This window comes from Pteropus vampyrus, unplaced genomic scaffold, assembly GCF_000151845.1.
Source record: "Pteropus vampyrus isolate Shadow unplaced genomic scaffold, Pvam_2.0 Scaffold71, whole genome shotgun sequence".
Taxonomy (NCBI): domain Eukaryota; kingdom Metazoa; phylum Chordata; class Mammalia; order Chiroptera; family Pteropodidae; genus Pteropus; species Pteropus vampyrus.
Window position 1 is genome coordinate 5,802,359 of NW_011888852.1, and position 27,189 is coordinate 5,829,547.

The window sequence follows — 27,189 nt, forward strand, 5'->3', positions numbered from 1 at the left end:
AAAATAAAATAATATATATACATATTTCTATTAAAGATTTAGTCCATTAATGAATTCAATAATTACCAACCTGCTGGATAGAGGAGTTTATCCACAACATGAATGACACCATTTGTTGTCATAATGTCAGATTCTTTTGATTTCAATTCATTCACCAGAAGTGTATCATTTACCTTTCAAAACAGGGGACGATGTCAATGAGAAATTTGATAATAAATCAACATTAAGATAATTAAATGATAGATTAACACGATCATCACTTTATTCTAGAGAACTTACTCCTTTCAGATAGATTTTGCTTCCTTGTGTGGTCTTCAGAATGTTAGTAACACCAGGTTCGAATCCCTTTCCAATGAAAACTCCTGGTGTTAGGTGATAAAGGATGATGTTTTGAAGAGCATTTTTGTCCCCTAGGGGGAAAATATATATATTTATTTAATAACATATCATCTTTTGTTGACACTTTGATGCTATGAAGACTAAATAGAAAAATATTTTTTTATCTTTAACTATTATTTCCACAGTGTAATTTCTCATAATGTCACTGTTCACTTAAGTTGATATCAATGCTATGTCAAATATACAGTCATTTCAATCAGTTCAATCAAAATATTATCCAACTAACTGGGAGGAAAAAAAAAACAAATTATTTTTGAAACCATTCCCTTCTTTGTCACCTAATTGTGTCACCTTAATAGAAATAATGAACATCTAACCCAACATGACAGTATGCAGTTAATTAAGAAAATTAATGAGTGACTCTCCACATACTCCAGGTGAAATTAAAGAAAACTAAAGCTAGACAAGAATATGAAAGAGGAGACATTTTTGAGGCTGTTGTCTGGGCAAGAACACTTGAAGAGGAAATGAGATCCTGAAATCAAAGGACAAATATCTGGTATTCATGTTTACTTACGAATCAGAATTTCCTTTTCTTCATTAGTCATTCCTTTAAAGGCATCATTAGTTGGAACAAATAAAGTCCAATCCCCAGGTTGTGTCAGGAGCTCTTTCAAATCTGCAGCTTCTAGAAGGCTGAGGAAGATGCTAAGCAGGAAGAGCATGTGTTTATTTTGTTAGATTTATTTTTTAATTAAATTTATTTGGATGACATTGGTTAATAAAATTATATAGGTTTCAAGCGTACAATTCAATAACACATAATCTGTATATTGCATTGGGTGTCTACCTTCTAAAGTCAAATCTCCTTCTGTCACCATATATTTGAACCTCTTTGCCCATATCTACCTCCTTTCCTCCCCACTTTCCCTCTGGTACCCACTAAGCTTTGTCTGTGTCTATGAGTTTTTGTTTCTTGTTTGTTGCTTTCAGTTTTACATCCCACATATGAGTGAAACCATATGATTCTCAACTTTTAAATTTAGATTTAAGTCTGGTATGCTCTCCCACAATGTATGGAATAGAATAAAATACATGTATTGCAAAAAGCATGAGAAAATTGTTCATACATTTTCATGTTTCCAATGCAATTTACCTGTTAAGAAAGTTTTATCATGGGGAAATTATTTAAATGTACATATGACTTTTAAATTTCCTAAGCCTTGTTTTTATTCTATGAAACAAGACAATGTCACAATTTATAACAAATAAAAAGCATTTTTTTTATTTTATATTTTACTAAAGTCTTTGCTAGTATATATTATCATTTAAAAAATTTAATTATAAAAATAAGGAGTAGTTCAGTTTATGAAATTGTTTTTCAACTACCAAGTTATATTACAGTGCATCGAGGAGCGAAATAAAGTTAAGAACATATTTCAGTTTTGAAAACATTTGCATAGACTTCTTATTCTAAATTCTATTCTTAGCAATACTGAATACTAAATGCATTTTGGAATACTAACTATGAAACAAACATATGATAATAGCTCTCATTCTTTTGTGAAGGTGAAACTAATAAGCTTACCTGAAGCGTTTATCTTGTTTTAATTTTTCATGAAGGGATTTCTCTGCTGGCTTGATGATCTCTTGGAATATGTGAATTGCACCATTTCTTCCTTGCTTGCTTCCTCTCACCATGCATGAATTTTCAATGCAGACAGCCTAGCAAAGAAAAAAAGATACAGCGGTCCATTTCCTTACTTGAAATTTTCAATGTGGAAAGAGTCAAATAAGTAAATGTCTAAATTGATGCTTCTAAGAGGTCACCTGACCTCTATGGCCAAAGGAAGCAGCTTCTCTTCTCTGTTTTTAAGATTTTGCACCATCTGACATCACACTTCTTATTCAATCATGTTTTCTACCACTAGTTATACCACCCTGTGTGTCAGGCAGGTAGTTTTGTCAGTAAATAACAAAAGTTCCATAGAATTCCACTTCAACATTTTCCATCATTCTTCTCTATGTTCTAACCATTTTCCTAACCCTCTTAGGAAACTTTAATCCTTTCACTCTTTAGCTTCCTCTTTCACCATAAAGTTTCATGACTTCTGTGTCTCTTGTGATCTTCAGAAATATTTATTATATTTTCTTGACTGTAAGATCAATTATAAGTGAAATTATTGATTTAGTTATAGTGTTTTTGAACAAATATGTATAATTTAAAGTGCAGACCATTTTCTGAATCCTTTAAAATGTGTGTCTTGAAATCGTGTACCTGTAATGAGCAGTTATTGGGTATTACATTCAATTATAGGTAATGTTTGACTTTTTGTGAAATATATTAACTACAGCTGCATGTGCTGCCTGGGCTGAAACTGAACAGCACCACTAGTTACACTGCAATTTTGATAAGCAATATTTTCTAGAAATTTTTCCTCAGATAAAGTACATTAGAACCATTTTATAGAGTTCAGAAATTATTATGCATCTATAAAAATTTATTTTGAAAGTTATTTAAATAGGTTCAGTGGCTGAATTGTAATCTTACAGTAAAACATCATCCTACATATTTAATCCTATATAAAAATTACCATGTAAACTTAAAGGACTATAGATCAATATATAAATAGCCAACAGATATATGAAAAGTTGCTCAACATTACTAATCGTCAGGCAAATTCAAATCAAAGCCACAGTGAGATACCATCTCACACCAGTCGGAATGGCTATTATCAAAAAGTCAACAAACTGCAAGTGTTGGTGAGGATGTGGAAAAAAGGAAACCCTCATGCACTGTTGATGGGACTGCAAAGTGCTGTAGCCACTATGGAAAACAGTATGGAGATTTCTCAAAAAAATTAAAAATAGATTAACCATACAACCCAGAAGTTCCACTACTAGGTATTTATCAGAAGAAAATGAAAATGCTAATTTGAAAAGATATATCTATATCTATATCTATATCTATATCTATCTATCTATCTATCTATCTATCTATCTATCTATCTATCTCTCTCTCTCTCTCTCTCTGTCTCTCTCTCTCTCTGTCTCTCTCTCTGTCTCTCTCTCTCTCTCTATATATATCTCCTTAGTTCATTGCAGCATTATTTATAATAACCAAAATATGGAAGGTGTCCATCAATAGGTAAGTAGATAAAGAAGATGTAGTGTATATATACAATAAAATAATATTCAGCAATAAAATAATGAAATCTTGCTATTTTTGACAACCTGGATAGTGTTAGAGAGTATTATACTAAGTAAAATAAGTCAGAAAGAGAAAGATAAATGCCATATGGTTTTAATTACATGTGGATTATAAAGCAAAAACAGAACACATAAAACAAAACAAAAACAGACTAATAGAAACAGGAATCTAACTGATGGTTTCCAGATATAGGTGGGGTTGGGAGATGAGTGAAAAATGTGAAGAGGAATATAATCAATAATATTGTGATAAGTTTGCATGGTGACAGATGATTACTAGATCTAGTGTGGTGTTCACATTGTAAAGTATATAAATATTGAATCACTATGTTATATAACTGAAACTAATTTGTATACAAACTATCCTTGAATTTTTAGAAAGCTTATTTTATAGGAGTTTTAGCAGCTTCTGGAATTGAAATAATTAATGCTTTAGAACATAAAGTTATTTATAATAACTTTATAATGCAAATTTTCTGCTGTCACCAAATTTCCTGACTTATCAATATATCATACTTTTTGTGTAATTTCTCAGTCTTTTCATACATGTTGCTCAGCTACCTGATCTTCTTATGCATATTTATCATTAAAATCACATAATAATTCTGAGAAATAATTGTTGTAACAACACTTTCACAAATGCATGTCATTTGACACTTAGGCCAATGTGGATATTTTCTATTTTTCTGATTCACTTACTGTACGATACACGAAGACTCTGAGCTGTTTGCCTCCAATGGTTTCGAGTTTTTGTCCATTGTAAAGCTCGTTAAGGCCAACTTTTACTTTCAGTATGTGATTCTGCAGAATTAATTTAAGAAGGCGCTGATCCATGCTCAGAGTATCATCTATAAATAAATTTTTAAAGAAAAAGATGATTTTATGTAGAAAGCATTTAAGTTTCTCCTGGTAAGAGAATACTATGAAAATAAATAATTCAATACTATTGATATTATGGATTCAACACTCATATATGACTCAACTAAGTGTTGAAGGCAATGAATTCTATGCATCAATAGAAACTCTATGAGCTATTTCATCAATTGACTATAACATGATTCCAAGCAGTCCAAACTATGGGTTTCATTTCTGTGAGGGCTACATAGTTTTACGTGGTCTACGGTTAAAGTTCAACTCTAATGCTGGTCAAAACGTTTTCTGAGAATTTGATATCCGTTAGTCACATGAAAGACTACCAATGAATCATTTGTAAATTTATCTTTATTACTGAGAAAAATCAAATCACACAACCTCTTAAAGGTGGGTTAACATATGGACATTGTTAGTTCAAAGAAGAAAAACATTTCTAGGAATTTGAATTTTTTATTAATAATTTCTATATCACAATTTAGTATTTGAAAATATGCAAAAAAGGTAATGCTTATTTGTTTATTTAATTATTAAATTAAGCTAATGTTTTAAATATGTCTGCGAAATCACTTTTCTGGAAAAAGTAGCAGATAGCATTAATCTAAACACTGTAAACACTGTCCTTGAAGAACAGTTACTAGGTAAAATACTTATAATAATAGTTTACATCTTAATATGGAAGTATATATTTCCTTGTTTTTATTAATTTATAATCTAACATCTTGTCAAATTCTAAAATGCAAAATATATCTATTTATTCCTAAATATTTTTGTGTTAGTGTTAAATAAAGAAATCAAATTTATTTTTCTTAGGAATCGTAATGTGTGTTGGAAATATGGTTATATTTAGAGAATAAGTGAATATCCCTTACCACAAACTTTCACTCCCTACAAGCTATTATCTATTATAATGAAATGTTTTGTAATAAAGGACATTTTAATAGAGACTACATAGTGCTAATATCTTGTGTGTAGCCAATGCAGAAACTAATCAAAATCTTGTAAAATGTCTGTTGTTTCTTATTGCAGACAATCATGGTGAAGTAAAAGGGTGTGTTTGGTTGGGGGAAGGGAGGGCAAGAATGACAGTGTCCAGTACGTACCAGAAAATGCATTATTCACAGGTGCCAGCAAAGTATATTCTCCATCTGGTCTCAGAGAAGATGCCAAACCTAACTGGGCCATGAGGTCTGTGAAAGTGGTTTGCTGATTTCCAGCCAGCTCAATAACTTGTTTGGCTGTAAAATAAACCATTGCCATCCCCCAAATGTCATCATTGTTATTATCATCATCATGAAATTAGTAAATCAATTCTTGGCTGTTTTCTATAAGCTGTTTGCTGACAATGTGATAAGACATCCTGCTTTTCCCTAATAAGAATTCCAGCTTCTCTTTTTGGGGGTTGATAACCACAAAACATTTCAGAAGGAAAATATCTTTCTGTCTTCTTAGTTTCTGTTTTCTTTAATTTTCTATTGCTCACCTCTTGACTCTAATCTGAGCACTATAGCTCTTTCATTTATATGAAGCTGATTATTTGGTTATATATTTCTTTATATTTTCCAGAAAACTGGTTGTGTGAGAACTTTTATAAACAGTATACCTAGAAAACCAAGGTATCATGTATGAAATGCCAATGATGACACGAGCACAAACTTATCACTCACCTCCCTATTTACTTTGTGTTTGTGCTTCACATACCCTTCCTTATATTACACACTCATTTTTCATGGACTTACTCTTGAGGCATCATAACTGATAAAAAAAAAAGTAGAAGAAAATGAAACTGTTGCTTACCAGAATCAGGAATCAGGACTTGATCAATCAAATGGATAACACCATTGTTTGTAACAATATCTTTTTTGTTCACCATTTTGATTCCATTTACTGTTATGCTATCACCATCACATCCTATCTCAACTGTGTTTCCCTCCAGAGTCTCAAAGACTGCTCCTCCCATAATAGCTTCAGAACACTGCAGAGTGTTTAAAATGTGATACTTCATGAGAGCTAGAAGACAAAATAAAGAGAGCGAGCATTCATATCAAGGGAAAAAAGCATTTTACCCTTAAAGCCATGTTTCACTGTGGAACTAATTACTCCTAACAAATATAATACATAAGTAAGACCTAAGGATTTACCGAAAGTTATTAAATTCTAAGTTCTTGGTTTATTTATTTATTTTTTATTTTTATTATTATTTTTTAATCAACTATATTGCAGAAAAGGGTCGGTTAAGTAGGGAGTAAGAAGGGAAGATCAGTTGTATGAAATGATTTGTGTAGTACTAGAAAAATGTTAGATCAAATTCCCACTAACATAAAAAAGTAATTTCTGATGTGAAAGTAAAAAAGAATTGTTCCACTCAGAATGCCTATAAAGATATTTCTAGTACTATCTTTCCAAAACACCCAAGCAGTATGTTGCATTAGACACTGTTAATAGAATAGCTGTACATAATTCATAAAGAGGTTAATAAAGGCTGAATAACAAATCAATTTTTAAAGACAACATCTAGAATATAGCCACAATATAGATAATTTCTTGAAGAACATCTGCAGGGATATAAGATAATCAAATTATATCTATGTCTGTATCTTCAAAATTTCTATCTTAAATTGGTTCAATATGTTTTGGGATAGTTTGAGTAAATGAAACGTATTAGTTACCATGTAAAATCTACTTTAAAAACTCTGTGTATCAATAAGTAATGGCCCAAGAGAACCATGCAATTTTTCTCAACTTAGTATATCTTTTAGCATAAATTTAGAATTAAGAGCATTTCATAATATGTATATGATATTAAAATTTGTTGATCTAATATTTCATTTTAACATTTGCTAATCCTTTTTAATGTTGCTATTTATTTACTTGAAAGCAGTACAAAAATGTGATCTTTAGGAAATTCTTATTTTAATTACTTTAATTAATTATTAAATTAATTACTTAATTGCTCTGCATACTCTTTGAAAGAGTATTAATTAAATAATTAATTTGATTGATTATTAATTAATTTAATTAAATTAATTATTAAATTAGTTATTTAATTACTTTGCATACTCTTTCAAAGACTTTGGTATTTAAGATTTTTATAGTCCACCTCAGAAAAGCTTTTCTTTCTCTTTGTTTATCAAAGCTGATAATATTAGCATGACAATCTTGTTTTTTGTTTTTGTTTTGTTTTGTTTTGCTTTAGTTCATTTTCTTCTTGTATTCTGGGAAGATTCTCAGAGAGAAAGATGTTTTTGTACCTTCAGAAGCTACTTTGTCTCCCATGATCCTTTCTAGGACACCCCGTGGAAGTTTCTCAAAAGCCTCATTGGTGGGAGCAAAGAGTGTGAAGTGACCATCTCTTCCAAGGGCTTCCAATATATCAGAGGTGATGGCAGCTGCCTGAAACAAAAATGTGCTTTTCAGAGGCTTGCACATTGCAAATTGAAAAGAAAATTATAACACACTTTACTTAGTCTGACACGAAGGAGCCCATTTTATAGAAAATTATTAAAGTTTGCTCTTGTTAGATCTTTAAGACATTACTTTTTGAGACACCAATTGTAGTTTTTCCAACTCTCCTCAAACTATGTTTATAAGAATGAAAATTTTGCCATTGTTTGTATGACTGTAGCAATATCCAGCAGTACCTATAATAACTGTGATGGACACATTCTAAATACACTAAATAGACTGCAGTCACATAGTTAACCATTCTTTATCTATATTGTCCACATAAATATTACTATTTCATATGAGATGATTTCTTTTGTCTGAAATGAAAAGTCTCATTTTAAGAAATATATTTGTTATATTTCTGCCAGATTTAACAGCATTTTTTATTGTTTTTAGATTTCGGCAGGAAAAGTGAGGGGATTTCAATGATCCAACGTGATCTACTGTTACTTCTTGTACTTACCCTGAAAGATGAGAGATCATCTTCTGCTTCAATGAAGTCTTGGATTGAGGTACCAATTTGTGTAAGGACACGGTCAATGACGTGTACAACACCATTTGTTGCAATCTGGTTCCCATGAATGATTCGAGCACAGTTAACAGTGACAACCTATAATTATTTGAGAAAACCAAACTGCAAGAATCAGAGCTATCCACTGACCACTGACACAGCAAGCCTACTGACTATTTTTCATTTATGCTAGTAAAAGTATCAGTGAAGAAATCAAAATTCTGAATTTAAATACTGAGAATGAAGAGTTACATATTGTTATGTCTAAAACTTGAGTAGAGAACTTGAGTAGAGAACTCAAGTTCAGTTACATTTAACATATCATAAAACAAAAGGCAAAACATTTTTTAATTTGAATTATTACTTTTATTCTTTTCTTTTTTTGAGGTAGTAATCAACTATTTCTAATATAGATCAGTGAATTACATAGAGGTCTAAATAGTCTGAAAATAATTTCTGAGAGAGAAAAACAAATAATTGCTGCATTAATATAATTGGTTCTGTTCTAGTAATTTTCTAAATATTGCTTCATCAGTGACCTTTCTTGTCCCTGAAAATTTGACTGTTGAAAGAGCCCTATGAACTTGTAAGCTTTGTGCAAAGACTCCTATCTACACAAAAATCTAAATCGATATAGTAACCAGAAGGTGAATACAGGAATACTTATTCTCCAATTATTTTTTGATAAACTCTCTGATACATTCTTATTTATTATTCTTTTCGATATTATATTTTTAATTTTTTTCTGTATTATATTTTTAAACACATCAAGTACTTTATTAGAACATCTAAGTCTACTGTCAATAAACTGTCAATTTAATTTCTTCCTCATAATCACCCTTGAGTATAAGTCAGTCACTTAATCAGAAATTTGCATGCCTTAAATGTGGAGAAAGTCATGATATGGCACTTATATTCACTAACTTTTATTATTTCTGTGAATATTATATAAAAAGTACAGAAAAAAATTAAGGGCACTATTACTCAGAAGTGTACTGTTTATTAATGAAACTTACCCCATTAGGATAATGGTTAATGAAAAGCCCCAAATTGTTATACATTGAAGGAACAATCATGCCATTTTTTAAGTCTTTGGTTAACATTCTCTTATTAACCATATGGCTATGTAAAGCATTCAATAATTCAACATTTACATTGCTCTCCAAGCCTCTACGAATATCCTAGAAAAAATTAAAATGACAGAAGTTTATTTTATTGTTCATTATTAATATTCTTACAATTATACTGTTTCTCATCTCTTGTTATTACATTGTTTAGCTCGGCAAACCAAATTGGCATAAATAACTTAAATTACATTGTATCAATTGATTAAGGAATTTTGTAAGTTCAGGTACTCAGTTAAGGATCCTGAATTTTTGGGTACTTTTACAAAAATAAGTATTTTAAATGAATATATTGAGAAAGAGACAATCTCAATATAAAAGCTTAGGAGGATATGAAATTTTTAAAAATTATTTTGAGTGATAAACAAAACAGAAAGTACTATATTTGTATGTACATTTTCATTTAATCAAGGATTTTGTTTATTCAAAAACAAATTTAAGAATTCAACCATTCCGTACTTTTTTATTTACCCAATAGCATATATTATATCATACTATACACAGTGCTATGGAAAATACAATGGTCAGTTGAAGTTTCTCCCTTTAAGGTACTTATATAAAGGCATGTAAAAATAAACAGTAAGATAAAGGCCAGAAGGAGTAAAAATGTTTTCAGGGGTTAAATGAGGAAAGCCAGCTATTCAAGGTTTGGAGATAGGTTTTGAAGGGTAGATAGGATAGAAATGGTGTAATGATCATTCTAAGTCCAGTTGCTGACAAAGGATGAATATTAGGAGAACATAAGTTGTCCAATGTGGTTAGTACATACTTTCATGTCTCTCAGATAATATTTAAAAAACAATATATAAAAGTATCTAGGCAATAACAGGTAAGACTTTAATGCCCGAGTAAAGCATAAATGAAACTGGCAGTGGGAAACTATTAAAAATTTTGTGGCACTGATATATAACATTTAGACTGGGCTTTAAGAAGTTTAATACAGAGGTAATGCACGGCAGAAATGAGGGTATTAGGAGGGTAAAACATGGCATATGGGGGATTAAGAGTTAGTTTGTAAGAACCGGAGAGAGAGGAGTTAAGGATGACTCACAATTTTCAAATCTGAAGACTGAGGTTACTATTGCCAATTACGGGGAAAAGGCAGCTGAAAAGCAATTATGGGGAGAAAGAGGGTGGCATAAATTTTAGATACCTTTTCAATTAATGGTATATCCAAGTAGAAATATTAAGATGGATATTAATAGTCTCTTGGGGTTCCAAGGAAAGCAAGTACAAGAAAGATTTCATGATTATATGCACTAAAGTGATAGCTGAAGAGCAAAGTCTCTTCCTGCAGACTTTAATAAGACACATTCTTAAGGTAAGGAAGAAGAGTCAACAAAAGAAACCAGAAAAGTGGTTAGAGATGTGGTCAAAGGTAACCAGATGAAAGAGAGAGAGAGTTCTATAATGAGAACAGTTAACCACACAATTAATGTAGTAAGATAATATTTAGAAGAATCTACCTAAGTTTTACTAAATATTATTCAACTTTAGTAGTGATTATCAGTGCATCTTCATATCAAGTACAAAATAGGAATATATTTCTATACTTGCTTTACAGACTTGGAAATTGAGTCATAATGTAGTACTATGCACGAAAAGTCTGAAAAATCAAATGCATTATTTACAACACTTCATTTAAATATCCACACATGTATTTATACATCTGTCAATCCCTGAATGTCCATATGTGTTTACATATAATTAAAATACTAATACACTTTATAATAAATTTTAAATTCCACTAGGCTTCTTAAGTTAACATTTTATTAGATATGTTATCTAAAATTACACATATTTTCTCACGATCAAAAATGAAGTTACTTCATTTATGCACATATTACAATAATTTACTCTTTACCCTCAATAACTTATCCTTTCATGTATTTTCACATATGTATAATAGAAAGATATAAAATTTCTATTATTTTTCAACTTAATAAGGTAATTAAAATAAAATAATAATAACATTAAAAAATAATTATATTAAAAAATAATTAATTACAGAATCCAAGTTGTCCCAAGCTTCATTACTTGGTGCGAAGTAAGTGAATGATCCCTTTCCTTCTATCTCTTCCCTCAGTTTTGAGACATCGGAATAGTGCTGTGTTGTGGTGGCTCCCACAATGCCCAGAGTACCATAAACATGGTCAATAGGCATAACTGAAATAATAAAGTAATGAATAAATATTTAAGATTTTATTTCAAGAATATTATTTCACACTCATTTACACATTACACTAATTCCCCAATACAAAGAACTGATAATTTTAACAATAAAATTATGAGTCATCGACTTTATAAGAAAATTGCATTTTGATGCTAAGTAATGAAATACTATTGAAAACTTGTTTCATATATCCTTTGTGTTGAGGGAAAATAAATTTTAAATTGTCATCCTTGTTCAACATTTAGTCTATTTGGGTGTCAATCTTTCTATGTCAATAATAGCTCAATTGTAATTATCAGTAAATATCTCTGGTTATTTCACAGCAAAGGTAGTATTTTCTTTCACATTGGCTTAAAGTTCCTAAATAATATGATATTGTTAGATATAGGGATATAATTTTTATAGATGTCGGTCTCTTAAAAGAAATAGATAGACCTCCTTCTCTTCATTATGACCTCAGGAAGGAAATAGATCAAAGTATCTAACACTTCCAGAACAGTTTTCCTGAACTTCAGAAGAAAAACTAATACATGAATGTCAATCTGAAGTTTGGTTCAGGCACTTATATTTTATAATCCTATCTTATTTGAAAATTAGTCTGATTTGGACAATATCATAGAAGAAATGTTTATTACATTTGTGAATATAACAGGAATAAGTAATATAATTAATATTTTAAATTACAAAATCAGGATTGAGAAAGAACCCAACAAGATAGGGAAAATGAATCAAAATTAACAGGTTAAATGTAACAGGGTTCTATGTAAGTTCCATGCTTAAGTTTACTATAATAATATTAATTGACTACAAATTCAGTATGAGCTAATGATATGACTTTGTAACCAATGACATTAACCAAAATGGAGGTATTTGTCTTAATATTCTCTCAGCTGCTTAGACCCACATGAATTGTAAACACCAGTCTGGGATCACAATCAGAAAAAAAGATGACTGAACTAGAAGATTTTTATGGATTGGTGTCCATGACAGTGAGGGCTCCAAAGTCTATGTAACTTCATAGGAAGTGAGGATGACTAGCCCAGAGAAGAGATGATTCTGTTGGGGAAGAGAGAGTAGCTGGAGGAAGGGTGTGATGATCGGTGTTAAATATCAGAATTGCTGTCATTTCAAAGAGGAAATAGATGAACTATTTTTTCTCTAGTTTGCAGAGTTATAGGAAACCAACTTCCAATATGAAGAACATTGTAAAATCAGAGCTGTTCAATTAGAAAAGATGATGCCTTGCCCAGTAATCAGCTACATGTTTCTAGTCAAATTCAAAGAAAGGGATTTTTGTAGAGGGAATTTTTGTTCATGAAGGAAAGCTGAACTAATTTAAATTTATGACTGAGTTTCTGTTGTATTGTTCAGCATTCAGTGCGTGAGAAGTATATTTTAATACTTTATCACCATGATAAATTCATAATTAACATGAATGAGAGTATATGTAGGCCTTATTATGATGTTAAACACACACATACACACACAAATGGCTCCTCTAAAAGCTACCTCAAACTTTTTCCTCACACAAGTTCCTCATTTTATTCAATAATTGAAATTTTACCTGCTGGGCAGCCTTTCATTCCTTCCATTCTCATATAACCAGGGCAACATTCATATAACACAGTCCTGTATGTTGGGAGAAAATTAATATTAAAATGGAGAACTACATAAAATACATTTTGACACAAATTTAATAAAGCATATCACCTATTGCCATGAATTTTTAAGAATCTAGAAATCGTTTCTTTTTTCTGACACCGAGGTATTTATATTGATTTGATTTTTAACTATAGCCTTACGGCATTGTGGAAAATTCTAAGATCTTGAGACAGAACAATAGAGTTTGGTTCCCAGTTCCACTATTTGGCAGATGTGTGACCTTGAGCAAGTTATTTTACAAAGCTATAATGCCTACTCATAGGGTGGTTGTGAATCTCAAAATTCGATTTGAAAATCATTTTGTAAATTATAAATAGCTAAAAACGTTTATTAGCATAAAGTTATTAAAAACTAGGAACATCAGGAAATGAATTTTGCCATTCTGATCAATAAAAGCTATCTCATTGCTAACTAAAAGAATGCCATTTTTGTTTTCAATTGCCAATAAAGTTTTCATTTGGTCATATTAAAGAAAACTTTTAAAATCTTTTATTTTGTAAAGTTTGAAAAGACTAAATTTAAATGTTTGCTTGAAGTTACGAGAATAAAATGTTCAAAAGATGCTACTCCATTCAAAGTTAACAAAGTATGTTAAATTATATATAGGCAATAATTAATTAAGGTAACAGACCAGAAAATTTAAGCAAATAAAGATATATCCAAAATAGCTCTCCAATTTACTGTATTTTGTGAGAAAATAATAACCTGAAGTCATCTATATAATTTCTTCCATTTTTTCACTTTACTAACTATATACCTGATCTTCATTTTTCTAGACTTTTTAAAGATCTATTATAGATAGTATTTTTAATTAAAATTTTACAGAAGGCTTTGTTTCCTCTCAGTAGAAATATGAAGATGAATGTCAATTGGAAATAAAGAGAATAGTACAAGTAAGAGGAAATACAGATCATTTTGTCATGTCACTTAAGGTACCTACTTATGGACTAAGTTTCTTGTAATATAGTAATTAAACATATATTAGCTCATCCAGATATTTCTTTCCAGCTTTTAATCTAGTTTTGATAATTATGCTACAGAAGTTTAAGTGAATTAATTTCAATATATTTATGAGAAAGATCACAAGTTATAAGCATAAAAAACTTTTTCTTGGTATGATAAAAATTGCAAAAGGTTAATTTTCAAAAAGTAGAATTTTTAGTGATATAAGAAATGGTCTTATAGAGTTAACCAAAAGTAAATAAGCTTTTTGAATTGAAACCAGCTCCATTAATTGTTTGTCTATGATTTGTGCTCCTGTTTATGATCTTGGATTCCTATTTCTCTTTTTTCTCAATGCAAATTTTAAAAGTATAATGTAATGTTGTTTTTGAATATACATTTATATGTAGTAAAATATGACAACATGAATGAGAAAAAATTCTGACATGAAATACTGGCTTAAGTATAGTTGATAGATGACAGACAAAATTATGTAAGAATGCTAATTTCAAATTGTTCTCTAATTTGAAAATAATTTCAAAAATAGGATTTTTTTAAAACATATTCAAACATAGGAGACCCCAAAACAACTTTATTTACATAGGTCTCCATATAAACAGTTGAATATTTGATGTCAAGGGATTAAGAATTACTTACACATTCACTTTGTCATATACTGCAAACAATAAGAAAATGAGACATATTTTATAGTTCATGACTGAAAAAGTTTACTTGAAATAAAAACGTAAGTAAAAGAGGAAAACAAAAATGTAACAGAAATTTCTATAACCCAGAGATCAGTCTTAATGTAGAGAATTAATATACTAGATGGGATAGAATTTCAAAAACATCAACAGCAATTTCAGCTAATAGTTAAGCAATATGGTTATCTGAGTTGATATTTTAAAAACAGATAAAGTAGTTTTTCAGGAGAATATTTATGCTACACAAAACTCAAAAGTTCCCATATGGTCGGTAGAACAAACAAGAGTAAAAAATTACTACATACATCTATGAAAGTGGGAAATTTGTCTTCATTTTTTGAGTAGTATTTAAAATCTCATGGAAATACCAGCTGAAAATGTCACTGACACTCTTTAAAAGGAAGTCTATAAAATTCTATATTACTTGACCAATACATATTTTGAGAAATACCTTAAATCTACGAAATTTTGATTTTCATTAGACCTGCCCAGTTGTTCTCCTTATATCTCCAAGCAACTGTTCAATCAGAAGACAAACATTTCTCTCAACTAAGACATAAAGTCTTAAAGATATCATTGGAAATTTTAGCCACTGAAAGTAGATGGTAAATTAGGCATTCTTTCTGTCAATATTGATTTCTTTGGTTATTTGAAACTAGCAACTACTATTTACATTTATTCCAGGGCATAGATGTAAATGTGTCTGTGAAAACTGAAGTTGTTCAGGGGAAATAAGCCAATATAATTAAACAAAAGAGACATTGTTATATTTTTGGCTTCAAAATGGAAAAGCTTTTTTTAATGAGAAGCAAGAAAAAGTCTTGGCCTATGCTTTGGACAAGCCTTGGCATCTCTAATATATTTGGATGGATAAGTAAGATTATATCACGCTTCTTAACTTCCAGGAAGGATGTAATAAAGATTTCCACTAAATATTTCTCTTATGTAGTTAGCATGCATTCCAATTATGCCTCTTGGTAACCATGAATAGAAAGAACAAAGAGAAGAATTTAGTCTTGGAGTTCCCAGCCGGGGCCTGGCCTGCATCATTGCAGCCACTGACTTGTAATTGTAATTGTAAATGCATGAATGACTCACAAGTCTAGCACATGTCTGCACACAAATAGTACTAATGCCCATGTCAAAAATGAACATCATTGAAACTCTATTAAGCCAATAAGTGGAAACGGGCAGCAATGTCCTGTGATGTCCTAGATTTGGTTACCATAGGGAGGTACAGTCCACCTAAAGTTATATGCCTTGAATACCTACTTATTTGGAAATAAATATAATCCTATGGATTTTATAGCTATCTTCTCATAACTCCTTTTCCCATCGACATATGTAACTTGTTTAAAATAGTTAAAATTTAAGTTAAAATTTGATATTGTGAGTTAGTTGTTTAGTGATTTCACATTTGTCTATTCAATTTACATTCAGACACTCTGTAAGTATTAAGTCAACATTTCACAGGTAAAGAAAATGAAGACTGCAAGAGGTTAAATAACTCCACATTTATTATTTGTACCAATATTAAGAATAAGTTTCTAACAATCTTCCAATCCTTCTATACTATTTAGGGTAACTGACATTTAATAATGATGTGATAAGCAGGTCCTCCTTGTGGTACACTAGCTCTCAAGATGTCCCTCACTGTGCCTGGGGTCTAAATAGGAAGCAAGGAGGAACCATTTCCACTGTTTTCCTGATTGGGGAGAACACATTTAATCTTTTTGATTTAGTAACTTATTCTGTGACTCAGGTCTTTCATTTTAAAATGAAAACTTGGACCACATGAATAGTTCTCATCATGCCCAGAATTATATTTTTTCTACTAATATTTATTGACAGATTAAACCAATAAGCATATATATCAAGTAATAAAAATGATTTTCAATTTTAAGTTAATCAGTGAAATACATAAGTTAAAAAGTGATTGTCATTTTGGTTATTGAAATAGTAAACATAGTGGTAGGCTTTATCACCTTTGTGGACACCTGGGCATCTGGCAGTTTGTAATGGATTACTGGTTTAAACGAAGAGATGAAATATAAGTCCTTTCCAATTTTAAACTTTGATGACAACTCTGAGGTAAATTCAAGTACTTTAGATAATGTCCAAACAACTGTAGGCGCACATTAATTTGTGCCTCAAAAACCCTGCAATTTCAGATCATTTTGTTCCTTTGGCCTATTTTTTTTTTTTTTTATGAAATGAGGAAACTGAGGCATTGAGGTTAATTGACTTGCCTAAGAGAAAAGAGGCTAAACCAGGAATAGAAATGACAGTCTCCTTCACACTGACTCTTTACTAGATCACATTACCATGACATTTGCCTTCTTTGGACCTCCATGATACATAGGTTCGGGAATGAGAGTTCCACTAGTATATGCAGAAATGCAGGGATAATTTCTTTATTCAAGGATGTGATACATTTTTTTAAAGCTCAAATTTGGAGAGTATTTTTAAGGAAAATGGAGTGTAAGCCCTAAGAAACGCATAGATATCATGTGTTGCCTTTGGAATGGGCATATTAAGAAAAAGCTGAGACTTACGTTTTCTTTCCACAGATGGCACCTTGATACCAGTTCCTACAAGTACTCAAGTATTTCTTTTTGGTGCCTAAAATCTGTTGAAGGGCACACACATTTGGGCTGAAAGATAAACAAAATGAGTCACTGTCTCAATGAACGACTAGTTTTTTGTACCTAAAAGTCAAGTGGTTAAAAAAAAAACAAAAACAGTTAACATGTGGATTTGATTTTCAAGAATGTGATTCTAGTCTTGCAAAAATCTGATTCTTGATACAAACCTACTTAACATCAAACAAACTAAAGTCTATGGAAAAGAAAGAGAGAAGAAATTATGCATTCGTGAGAGTAAATTGTCAGTGTTCCAAAAATTAACCTAATAGAAATATAAAAGCAGCATTAAGTTTACCATAATTTTGTTTTAATGTCTCATCACTTTTAATAGTAAATAATCCATTGGCCCTTTTTAAACCAAATATGCTCATTTTGGGTGTGGAGAGCCTTTAGAGCTCTTAGAACAATGAGGAATCAGAGATCAAAAGTTTTACTATATCTACAGACATTATACTCTAATAGTGGATGTAAGTCATCACGGAAATAAATGAGTGCTAAAATTAAATGGCATGGCTGCAGAAAGAAATAATATTTTTTTTCAAATGGAAGTAATAAATCAGAACATCCTCTGCCAGAATTTTAAATTTTTTTTTTCCTCTCTCTCTCTAAAGAGATGGAATTCTTATTTGCACCATAGGACAAAGATTTGAGCATTATGAAAATTCCTCTAAGACTTAAGAAGTGCCAAAATACATTTTTTAAAAACTATAAATGATTAGTTAAGAGACTAAATTATGACCAATATCTTTAAAAAGTGCTAAATTATAGCTAAATTTAACCTAGGAAATATAAATTGTTTTTGCAATTTTACAGAATGTAAATTTAAAACCTTTCTTAAATGTTCCAAAAATTTCAGAGAACTGGTTACATTACCCATTATTTAATTTTTATATAAATTGCAACTTAAAATAAAAATTTCCTAACATGATGCGAGACATTTCAAAGCTGTTTACATGAGAGCTTTTAACCATAGATTCTTCAGTTTTGTAAATCTCATTCTGCATTTTCAAAATGAAATAAAAACACAAGTAAACTGAATTATAAAGAAATGTCCTGTTAAATGTTATTAATTAGATTAAAATTATATACCATTCATAAAAAGGCAATTATACACGTTATTTTGACAATAATTTTTAAAGTTTAAGACACATATAAATCACAAAACACTCACTTTTTCTTTTTCCTTATTACTCTGTAATAAGTAGAAAAAACTTTATGTATACTTGTACATACAGAAAGCTAAGGCAGAGGGAAAAAAGATTTATAACCACTGACTTACCCCTGATCTCGGCCCCTGATACGGCTATGAGCCAAAATCTTGTCGTAATGACCGCTGGCATTTGCAGGGTTAACAACAACCAGCAAGAGTAGAGAAAATATGGGTAAGAAAGGAACCATCTTTAGTCTCTCTGTTGCAGTTAGTCCACGAAGAGAACTGGCAGTGGGCTTTGGAGAGCTCAGAGTTTATATACATGTCAGAGTTGTGGGAGGGAGCACTGTATCAACCTTGGGAATCTGAACTGTGCAAAAAACATCAGCAACTTCAAGTTGCTAGCTAAAATCTGTTCTTGTTAGGTTTACTGAGCTCATTGAGCATCTTTTTTTTTCTCATTCTGAAGAAGATATTTATTTTTATATTATTTATATTTCTCTTTATTTTTAATAACTTGCTCATTGCGTGTTGATATTTGTTTTATTCTTTAGTAATTTAGAGGGTTTTTAATGGAAAATGATTTTGTTTGGGTTTGAAGGAATTTCCTGCAATCTGTCCCTTTTAGAGTACATGTCCCTGTCTGTGCTCAATGAAATCATTATTTGATCTCATCACATCTTATTGCATTCAGTTAACTTCAGAAGTGAACAGTTATTTTTTACTCAGAAAACAAAGGTAGATGTAAGTTTGATAATCACAAAGGAGTAATGGCTGATAATTAGAAACAAATGTCGAATGGATTTAAAACTTGCACAGAGTGTGAAGTAAAAATTCTAACTTGCTAACAAAACATGTAGAAGAGATTACATTTCCCTTGTAATCCTACTTAACTGAGATGATTCCTCTCATTTCACTTCTCTCTTTAAATATCAAGGAATAGATACAGTTAATATAAATTTACTTCTGGCAAGTTTCTCTAACTCTCGAAATTAAGCAGAAAAGTAAAACATTTGTGTTTTATTGTTTTTTCATTACATCCTTCACATATTGTAAATCTCTAGGCAGCACGTGTATTGAGAACTACTAGACAAAAGCATCCCCGATTGGAAACAAACATTACCAATCTAACTATAATAGAATAATTAAATACATATTAAGGCACAGGGTATTTGTAAAATTTTTCTTTTGATTTTATCAAGAATAACTAAAATCTTTTAATGTTACATTGCACAATTACTAGCCAAAGAAATATGCATTCTCACCACTTCATATATAATATGTCAAATCTTTGAAACATTTTGGATAAAAGAAATGTGAATTCTAGAAGTCACTAGTAAACTGAAATGATAGCTGCAATGAGTCCCTTTGAATGAACAAGTTACACACCATCTTGAAGCAAAAGTGCTATTCAAATACTCCTTGTGCCAAATGCTCCCACGGTCATGGCACATTGGTGTTGTTTTCTTGCTGCTTCTATAAAGATATTTTATACTGAATCTTCATGTTGTCACATTGGAAGTGCTTTTAGGAGATGCTGAATTAGGTCAGGAGAGTTATTTTAAGTTTGCTATAGGATTTTGTCTTAGGACAACAAATAATTATGCAACTTGCTGCTAATATATTAAGAAAGTATTCAATGAAACAATAAATTTTGAAATATGATTCAGAGGGCTCTTTTCAATGTGAAAATCTTAGTAGTAAGATATAGAAAATGAAAGAGTAATTCAAAAGGAGAGCTGAAGAGATGGCATAAAAAGGTAAATTATACTCTTTCCTGACCCCTTGTGGGAAGAAGAGAATTAGCCTATCATTTATATTTCTCTGAAGGGAATTATTCTAACTTAATCTGTATGTCACTGGCATGCTTTATATAATAGATTTCTATTATTACTCTTATGTTGTGCAAAGAGTATGTGGTCAGTAATTGGTCATTGAGCAGAATGGAAAGACTTTTATGAAAATAAGTTCTACTTAATATCAGCAAATTAGCTGCTAGAACATTATTGATAACATAGTTGTATAAAAGTCTTCAATTCTAGACTGGTTAGACATTAAAATGTAGATTAATTCTTTTCTTTCTTTATTAAATTTATTGAGGTGACATTGCTTAATAAAATTATGTAGGTTTCAAGTGTATAATTCAATAATACATCGTCTGTATATCGCATTGTGTATTCACCATCCAAAGTGAAATCTCCTTTCGTCACCATATGTTTGAGCCCCTTTACTCTTATCTACCTCTCTCTACCCGCCCCCATTTCCCTTTGGTAACCACCAAACTTGTCTGTTGAGTTTTTGCTTGTTTGTCTTGTTTGTTTGTTGCTTTCAGTTTTATATGCTATATATGAGTGAAATTATATGGTTTTCAACTTTTTCTGGTTGGTTGTTTTCATGTACTGCAATGAACATCAGGGAACACATATCTTTATGAATAAATGTTTGCAAATCTTAAGGGTAGATGTTCAGAAGGATTTGGGGTCAAATATAATTTAATGGGACTATAGATGACTTATTTTCTTAAGACTCACAGTAAAATTTATAATGCAGAAAAAATAAATTGAACTTAAAATACAGAAATCTCTCTAATATCACCACTAAAAGTAGTAATTTACTATTTCCTGGGATGCTCACTACTATTAATGCAGCCCTCTTCATTTTAGATAGCTGTAACTGTTTACAAGTTTTTCTATAGTGAAGCTGAAATTTGCTCAAATCCAATGTAGTTTGACTGGAGAGGAAAGAATGGGGTATAGAGAGAAAGAGATATGGAATTAAATAATTATGTCCCAAGAATAAAAGGACTACTTAAATACCTAAAGTCCAGAATGATAACAGGTAAACTTGATCAAGTGTATGGAGGAGAAGAAAGAATCAATAATTTCCTGCCATGTTATCTACTTTCTTCATAGTGCCTGCAATAAATTGAAAGTATATTAATTCTTTTCAAAATCGATTTTGACCTAGTTGTTTCTTGTGACTACACTTTTATCAATTGCAATCAATGTCTTCCATTTATCTCAATTCCTTCAGTGGTCTAAATGGACAAAGAATTGCATGGGATGAGTAGTGAAAATGGAAATGTATTCGTATTTCAAAAGAGGATCGCTGTCTTATGACAGGAGATATAGTTTTCCTTTCTGTAAAAAGCATGATAGATTTTCATAATGCTAAAAAGAAAGTTCTTAAATCTTTCCTTCTAGAGTTTCAAATACTAGAGTCTTAAATCTATTCATACTGAGCATCTTATTTGGAACTTGTATAAATCCCATGGAAGCCAACAAATACTGGCCCTCAACAAACATTTATACACAAGATGAGTAATAACATCAAAAAAGATCTTAAAAACGAGGGCCAGATTGTGCATATTAACTACATGTAAATTTAGAGGTTAGAGAACATTCCAAGAGAAGGAAAATTTTAGAGTAACTATAATAACATTACACCATTTCAACTTAAAAAGCTAAGCCAAGCCCAAAAATGTGATATAGTGGGAGAAATTCCAACCAACTGCTTTAACCAGAATTAAGTCCTGTTTCATAGCTGACAGTCGGGGTAGGGTGAGAGAAGGAATGGAAAGTTGCAGAGAGTGAGAAGAAATGGTTGTCTAAGTTGTAGAGAAAAGATTAAAAAATCTTGAGAGAAATACAATTCTCTCCTTTTAAAGCACTCAAGCACATAGGACCCTTATTCTTCTGCTTCATGAAAAGATCCTGGCCCTGGTTTGGCTATACAATTTAATTAGCAGTTTGGAGAAAGATTAAAATCTTGGCAATTAAATCTGACTTTCAGGGTTGCAAAATCTGACCCGGAAATGTAAGTCATTCATAAAAAAGAAACCATTTATTATGCAATCAAAGAAAAATAATGTATCTAAAAAACAGAGGCATTTCTAGCTACCAAGTTGCTAATTTACTGGCCATTCCCAAATAATCCTTCTTTGTAGAAAGTCTTATAGTCTTTGAAGACTGTGAAGTCATTGTAATATCATGCTTACTGTCGCTAGCATGTAACCAACATTAAACTTGCCCGAAACTCTCTAGAATTGAACATGACCTATGGATTCAATAAACTTGGATACTCAAGCCAAGAGTAGATTTTTAGGACAGAATTTCCTTGGTTTTAAATGATGCAGAGTGGTTATTTGCCCAAAGTTTATAAACATCTGCTTTTTAATACATGGTCTGTGGGATCTTGACATTCCTTCCCTAAGCATCACTTTCCTTTCTTATTGGCCAATTTGTAAAATATGAGAAGGCCTTAAAGTTAATGCCACACATTCTTGCAGGCAGCACTCTTCAGTCTTCAAGCACCTTGGCCAGTGAGGGTCTCAGACTTCTTTGGTACATGGGTTTGCAGCTCCGAAGTTCTGACAAAGACCCAGTGATCTGATTTTTTTTACATGAGGGAAAATGTTTTCTTAAAATTATTAGATTATGTTGAACTAAGTCAAAAGTAGAAGGAATTTAATTCAAGCAAATGTTAAATTTTATGATTTTTTTCCCTTATAAGAAAACATTCATATAGTCAAAATGAAATTAAATATCAATGGCCAATTTAAAGAGGGCAACATATAGGCTCAGGTATTTGTGGCCAACACATTGTAGAACATACAAGAAGTAGGACCTCCTGATCCCTCCTCCTAATATATTTCCAATGGATTTCCTCCTATAGTCCCATAGATCTTACAGGCATTTTCTGGCCTAACATACCTAAGATAATGAAATCACATTCAGAGAAAGAGATAACTAAATTGACCCTAACGTAAACATTAAGTGATATCTCTCTAATGTTAATTTAGATGCAGAACAGAAAGCTTTCTTTGATAACTGTATGTAGTAAACCATCAAGTGACAAATCTCACCGTCATACTAAGGAATCAGTGTAACTATTTGTCCCTGGTTGAGCTGAGTACTTTTGAAATCTTAAAACTGGGTGGGTATCAGCAACTTTCCTTATTAGCAGCATTTACTTGTATTTCTCTGGAGACATCTAGTGGAGAAAGTAGAGTATACATTTCTAGAAACATATCAATTACATGTTGATTAAAATAATAATTAATATGGAATTGATATAAAAATCGATCATTTTACATGAATTTCAAAATGTCAAACAACTAAAGATTAATAATTGTCTTTTTATAAAAAAATATTTTTTAAAATTACAGTTGGCATATATTATATTAGTTTAAGGTGTACAACATAGTGATCAGATATTTATATACTTACAAAGTGATCACCCTGATAAATGTAGTACTCATCTGATGCTATACATAGTTATATAGTTATTACAATATTATTGACTATATTCTTTATGCTATTCTTTATATCCCAATGACTATTTTGTAACTGACAATTTATACCTCTTAATCCCTGCCCCTTTTTTATTCATCCCCTCAACGCCCCTCCCATCTGGCAACCATCAAAGTGTGTGTATCTATGAGTTTGTTTTGTTTTGTTTGTTTCTCTGTTCTGTTCTTTAGATTCTACATTTTGTGAAATCGGATGTCATTTGTCTTTCTCTGTCTGACTTAGGCCACACAGCATAATACTCTCTATCATCCATGTTGTTGTGGATGGCAAGATATTATTCTTTTGTATTACTAATATTCCATTATATATATGTATCACATCTTTATTCATTCATTCATCGATGGACACCCAGGTTGCCTCTATATCTTGACTATTGTAAAAAATGCTCCAATAAACGTGTGCGTGCACATGTCCTTTAAATTAGTGTTTTGGATTTCTTCAGTTAAATTATTGGGTCTTCTTTTCTGGTGCTGTAGCCTTTCTTTTAGAGTCTATTTTGTCTTGTGTAAGTATTGTTACCCAGGGTTTTTCGTTTGGTTGTTTTCATTTTAAGAAACATATTTTTCCATCTTTTACTTTCAGTCTGTATGTGTCTTTTGATCTGAAGTGAGTCTCTTGTAGGCAGCACATGTAAGCATCTTGTTTTGTTTTCTTATACATTCAGCCATCTTTTCTTTTGATTAGAGCATTTAATTCACTTACATTTAAAGTAATTATTGATAGATATGTAATTATTGCCATTTTATTATTGAAATTTTTTATTCATAGTTTTGATCTTTTTTCTTTTTAATATTTTATTGTTTTTATTATTTTTAATTTTTTGTTTTACAATTACAGTTGACATACAATATTATATTAGTTTCAGGTGTACAACATAGTCTAACTTGCAAAATGATCACCCAGATAAGTTTAGTACTCATCTGGCACTGTACATAATTATTATAATATATTTGAGTATATTCCCTATGCTGTACTTTATATCCCCATGACTATTTTGTAACTGACAATTTGTATTTCCTAATCCCTTCATGTTTTTCAACCTGTTCCCCACTGCCCCTTCCACCTGGCAACCATCAGTTTGTTCTCTGTATCTATAAGTTTGTTTCTATTTAGTTTGTTCATTGATTTTGTTCTTTAGATGCCACGTATAACTAAAATAATATGGTATTTGTCTTAGTCTGACATGTTTCACTCAGCTTAATACTCTCTAGATGCATTCAAGTTGTTGCAAATGGTAAGATTGCATCCTTTTTTATAGCTGAGTAATAGTCATTGTATCCATGTACCATTTCTTCTTTATTCGGTCATCTAGCCATGGGTACTTAGGTTGCTTCCGTATCTTGGCTATTGCAAATAATGCGACCCTTAATGTAGGGGTGCATATACCTTTTCGATTTAGTGTTTTGGATGTTCTTGAATATATACACAGAAATGGAATTTTTAATCATATGGTAGTTCTATTTTTAATTTTCTGAGGAAATTCACAATCTCAACAACAGTGTCCAAGAGTTCCCTTTTCTCCATATCCCTGACAACGCTTGTTGTTTGTTGATTTATTTATCCTAGCCACACTGACATGTGTGAGGTGTTTCATGTCTACAGTACATTGGTTAAACATTTATATAGTTTACGAAATAATCCCCCTGATTACTCTATCTTCCCTCTGGCTCTACACATAGACATACATTACTGTTCACTGCATTCCCTAAGCTGTGCTTCTCATTCCCATGACCATCTATCAACTGCTAATTTTTACTTCTTTAACACTTCACCACTTTCAGAACTCTCCTTCCCACTCCCCTTTGGTTGTGGGTCTTCTACCCATTTTTTAATTGGATTGTTTTTGTTGTTACTGCTGTTGAGTTGCATGAGTTCTTTATGATTTTGGATATTAATTCCTTATCTGATGTATCATAAGCAAATATCTTCTTGTATTCAGCAGGCTGTCTTTGCATTTGTTGATGATCCCCTTTGCTGTGCAAATACTTTTCAGTTTCATATAGTCCCATTTGTTTATTTTTTCTTTTGTTTATCTTGCCCAAGGAGCTTTTTCTGAAAATAAATTACTAGTAGCAATATCAGAGGGATTACTGTCTGTTTTCTTCTAGAAGTTTTATGGTTTTGAGTCTTACATTTAAATCTTTAATCCATATAGGGTCTATTCTTGTATATGGTATAAAAAGGTAGTCAGTTTTATTTTTTTTTTACATGTATCTGTTCAATTTCCCCAGCACCTTTTATTGAAGAGACTGTCTTTAACACATTGTATATTCTTGCCTCCTTTGTCATATATTATATGAGCATATAGACATGGATTTATTTCTGGGCTCTCTAGTCTGTTCCATTGATTAATGTATCTGTTTTTAAGCAAGCTGTTTTGATTACTGTAGCTTTGTAGTATAGTTTGATATCAGGTAGTGTGATACCTCCAACTTTGTTCTTCTTTCTCAAGATTACCGTGGCTATAAAGGTCTTTTATGGTTCTATATAAATTTTAGGATTATTTATCCTAGCTCTCTGAAAACTGCCATTGATACTTTGATAGGAATTGCATTGACTCTATAGATTACTTTGGATAGTATGACCATTTTAATGATGTCGATTCTTCCTACTCATGAGCACGGTATTTGCTTCTATTTATTTGTATCTTCCTCAATTTCTTTCTTCAATGACTAATAATTTTCCGAGAACCAGTCTTTTATCTCTTTGGTTAATTTGACTCCTAGGTGTTTTATTGTTTTTAATGCAATTGTAAATGGGATTGTTTTCTTAATTTCTCTTTCTGAAAGTTCATCATTGGTGTATAAAAATGCCATTGATTTCTAAATATAAATTTTGTATACTGCTACTTTACTGAATTTATCGATCAGTTCTAACAGGTTTTTCTTTTTTTTTTTTTTGGTGGAACCTTTAGGATTCTCTCTTTATATAGTATCATGCGACCCACAAATAGTAAGAGTTTTGCTTCTTCCTTTCAAATTTGGAAACCTTTTATTTCTCTTTCCTGTCTGATTGCTGTGGCTAGGACTTCCAATATAATGTTGAACAGAAGTGGGAAAGTGGGCATACTTGTCTTTTCCTGAACTTAAGAAAAAAGTGT

At 31.1% G+C, this 27,189-nt stretch overlaps 1 protein-coding gene across 2 annotated transcripts in view; it reads right to left on the minus strand.

Annotated features, from left to right (window-relative positions):
* Positions 1 to 19,030, minus strand: part of POSTN (periostin) — a 34,058-nt gene extending 15,028 nt beyond the window's left edge. For both annotated transcript variants that reach the window (XM_011361848.2, XM_011361846.2), the window contains exons 1-14: positions 18,907 to 19,030; positions 17,538 to 17,636; positions 13,239 to 13,303; positions 11,510 to 11,667; positions 9,394 to 9,558; positions 8,330 to 8,476; positions 7,671 to 7,812; positions 6,217 to 6,429; positions 5,523 to 5,657; positions 4,249 to 4,397; positions 1,928 to 2,064; positions 917 to 1,047; positions 280 to 410; positions 71 to 173 (exon numbers count right to left, since the gene is read on the minus strand). In XM_011361848.2, coding sequence (XP_011360150.1) covers positions 71 to 173; positions 280 to 410; positions 917 to 1,047; positions 1,928 to 2,064; positions 4,249 to 4,397; positions 5,523 to 5,657; positions 6,217 to 6,429; positions 7,671 to 7,812; positions 8,330 to 8,476; positions 9,394 to 9,558; positions 11,510 to 11,667; positions 13,239 to 13,303; positions 17,538 to 17,636; positions 18,907 to 19,025 — 1,894 coding nt within the window. In that variant the 5' untranslated portion in view covers positions 19,026 to 19,030. The remainder of the gene's footprint in view (positions 1 to 70; positions 174 to 279; positions 411 to 916; positions 1,048 to 1,927; positions 2,065 to 4,248; positions 4,398 to 5,522; positions 5,658 to 6,216; positions 6,430 to 7,670; positions 7,813 to 8,329; positions 8,477 to 9,393; positions 9,559 to 11,509; positions 11,668 to 13,238; positions 13,304 to 17,537; positions 17,637 to 18,906) is intronic.
* Positions 19,031 to 27,189: the final 8,159 nt, after the last annotated feature.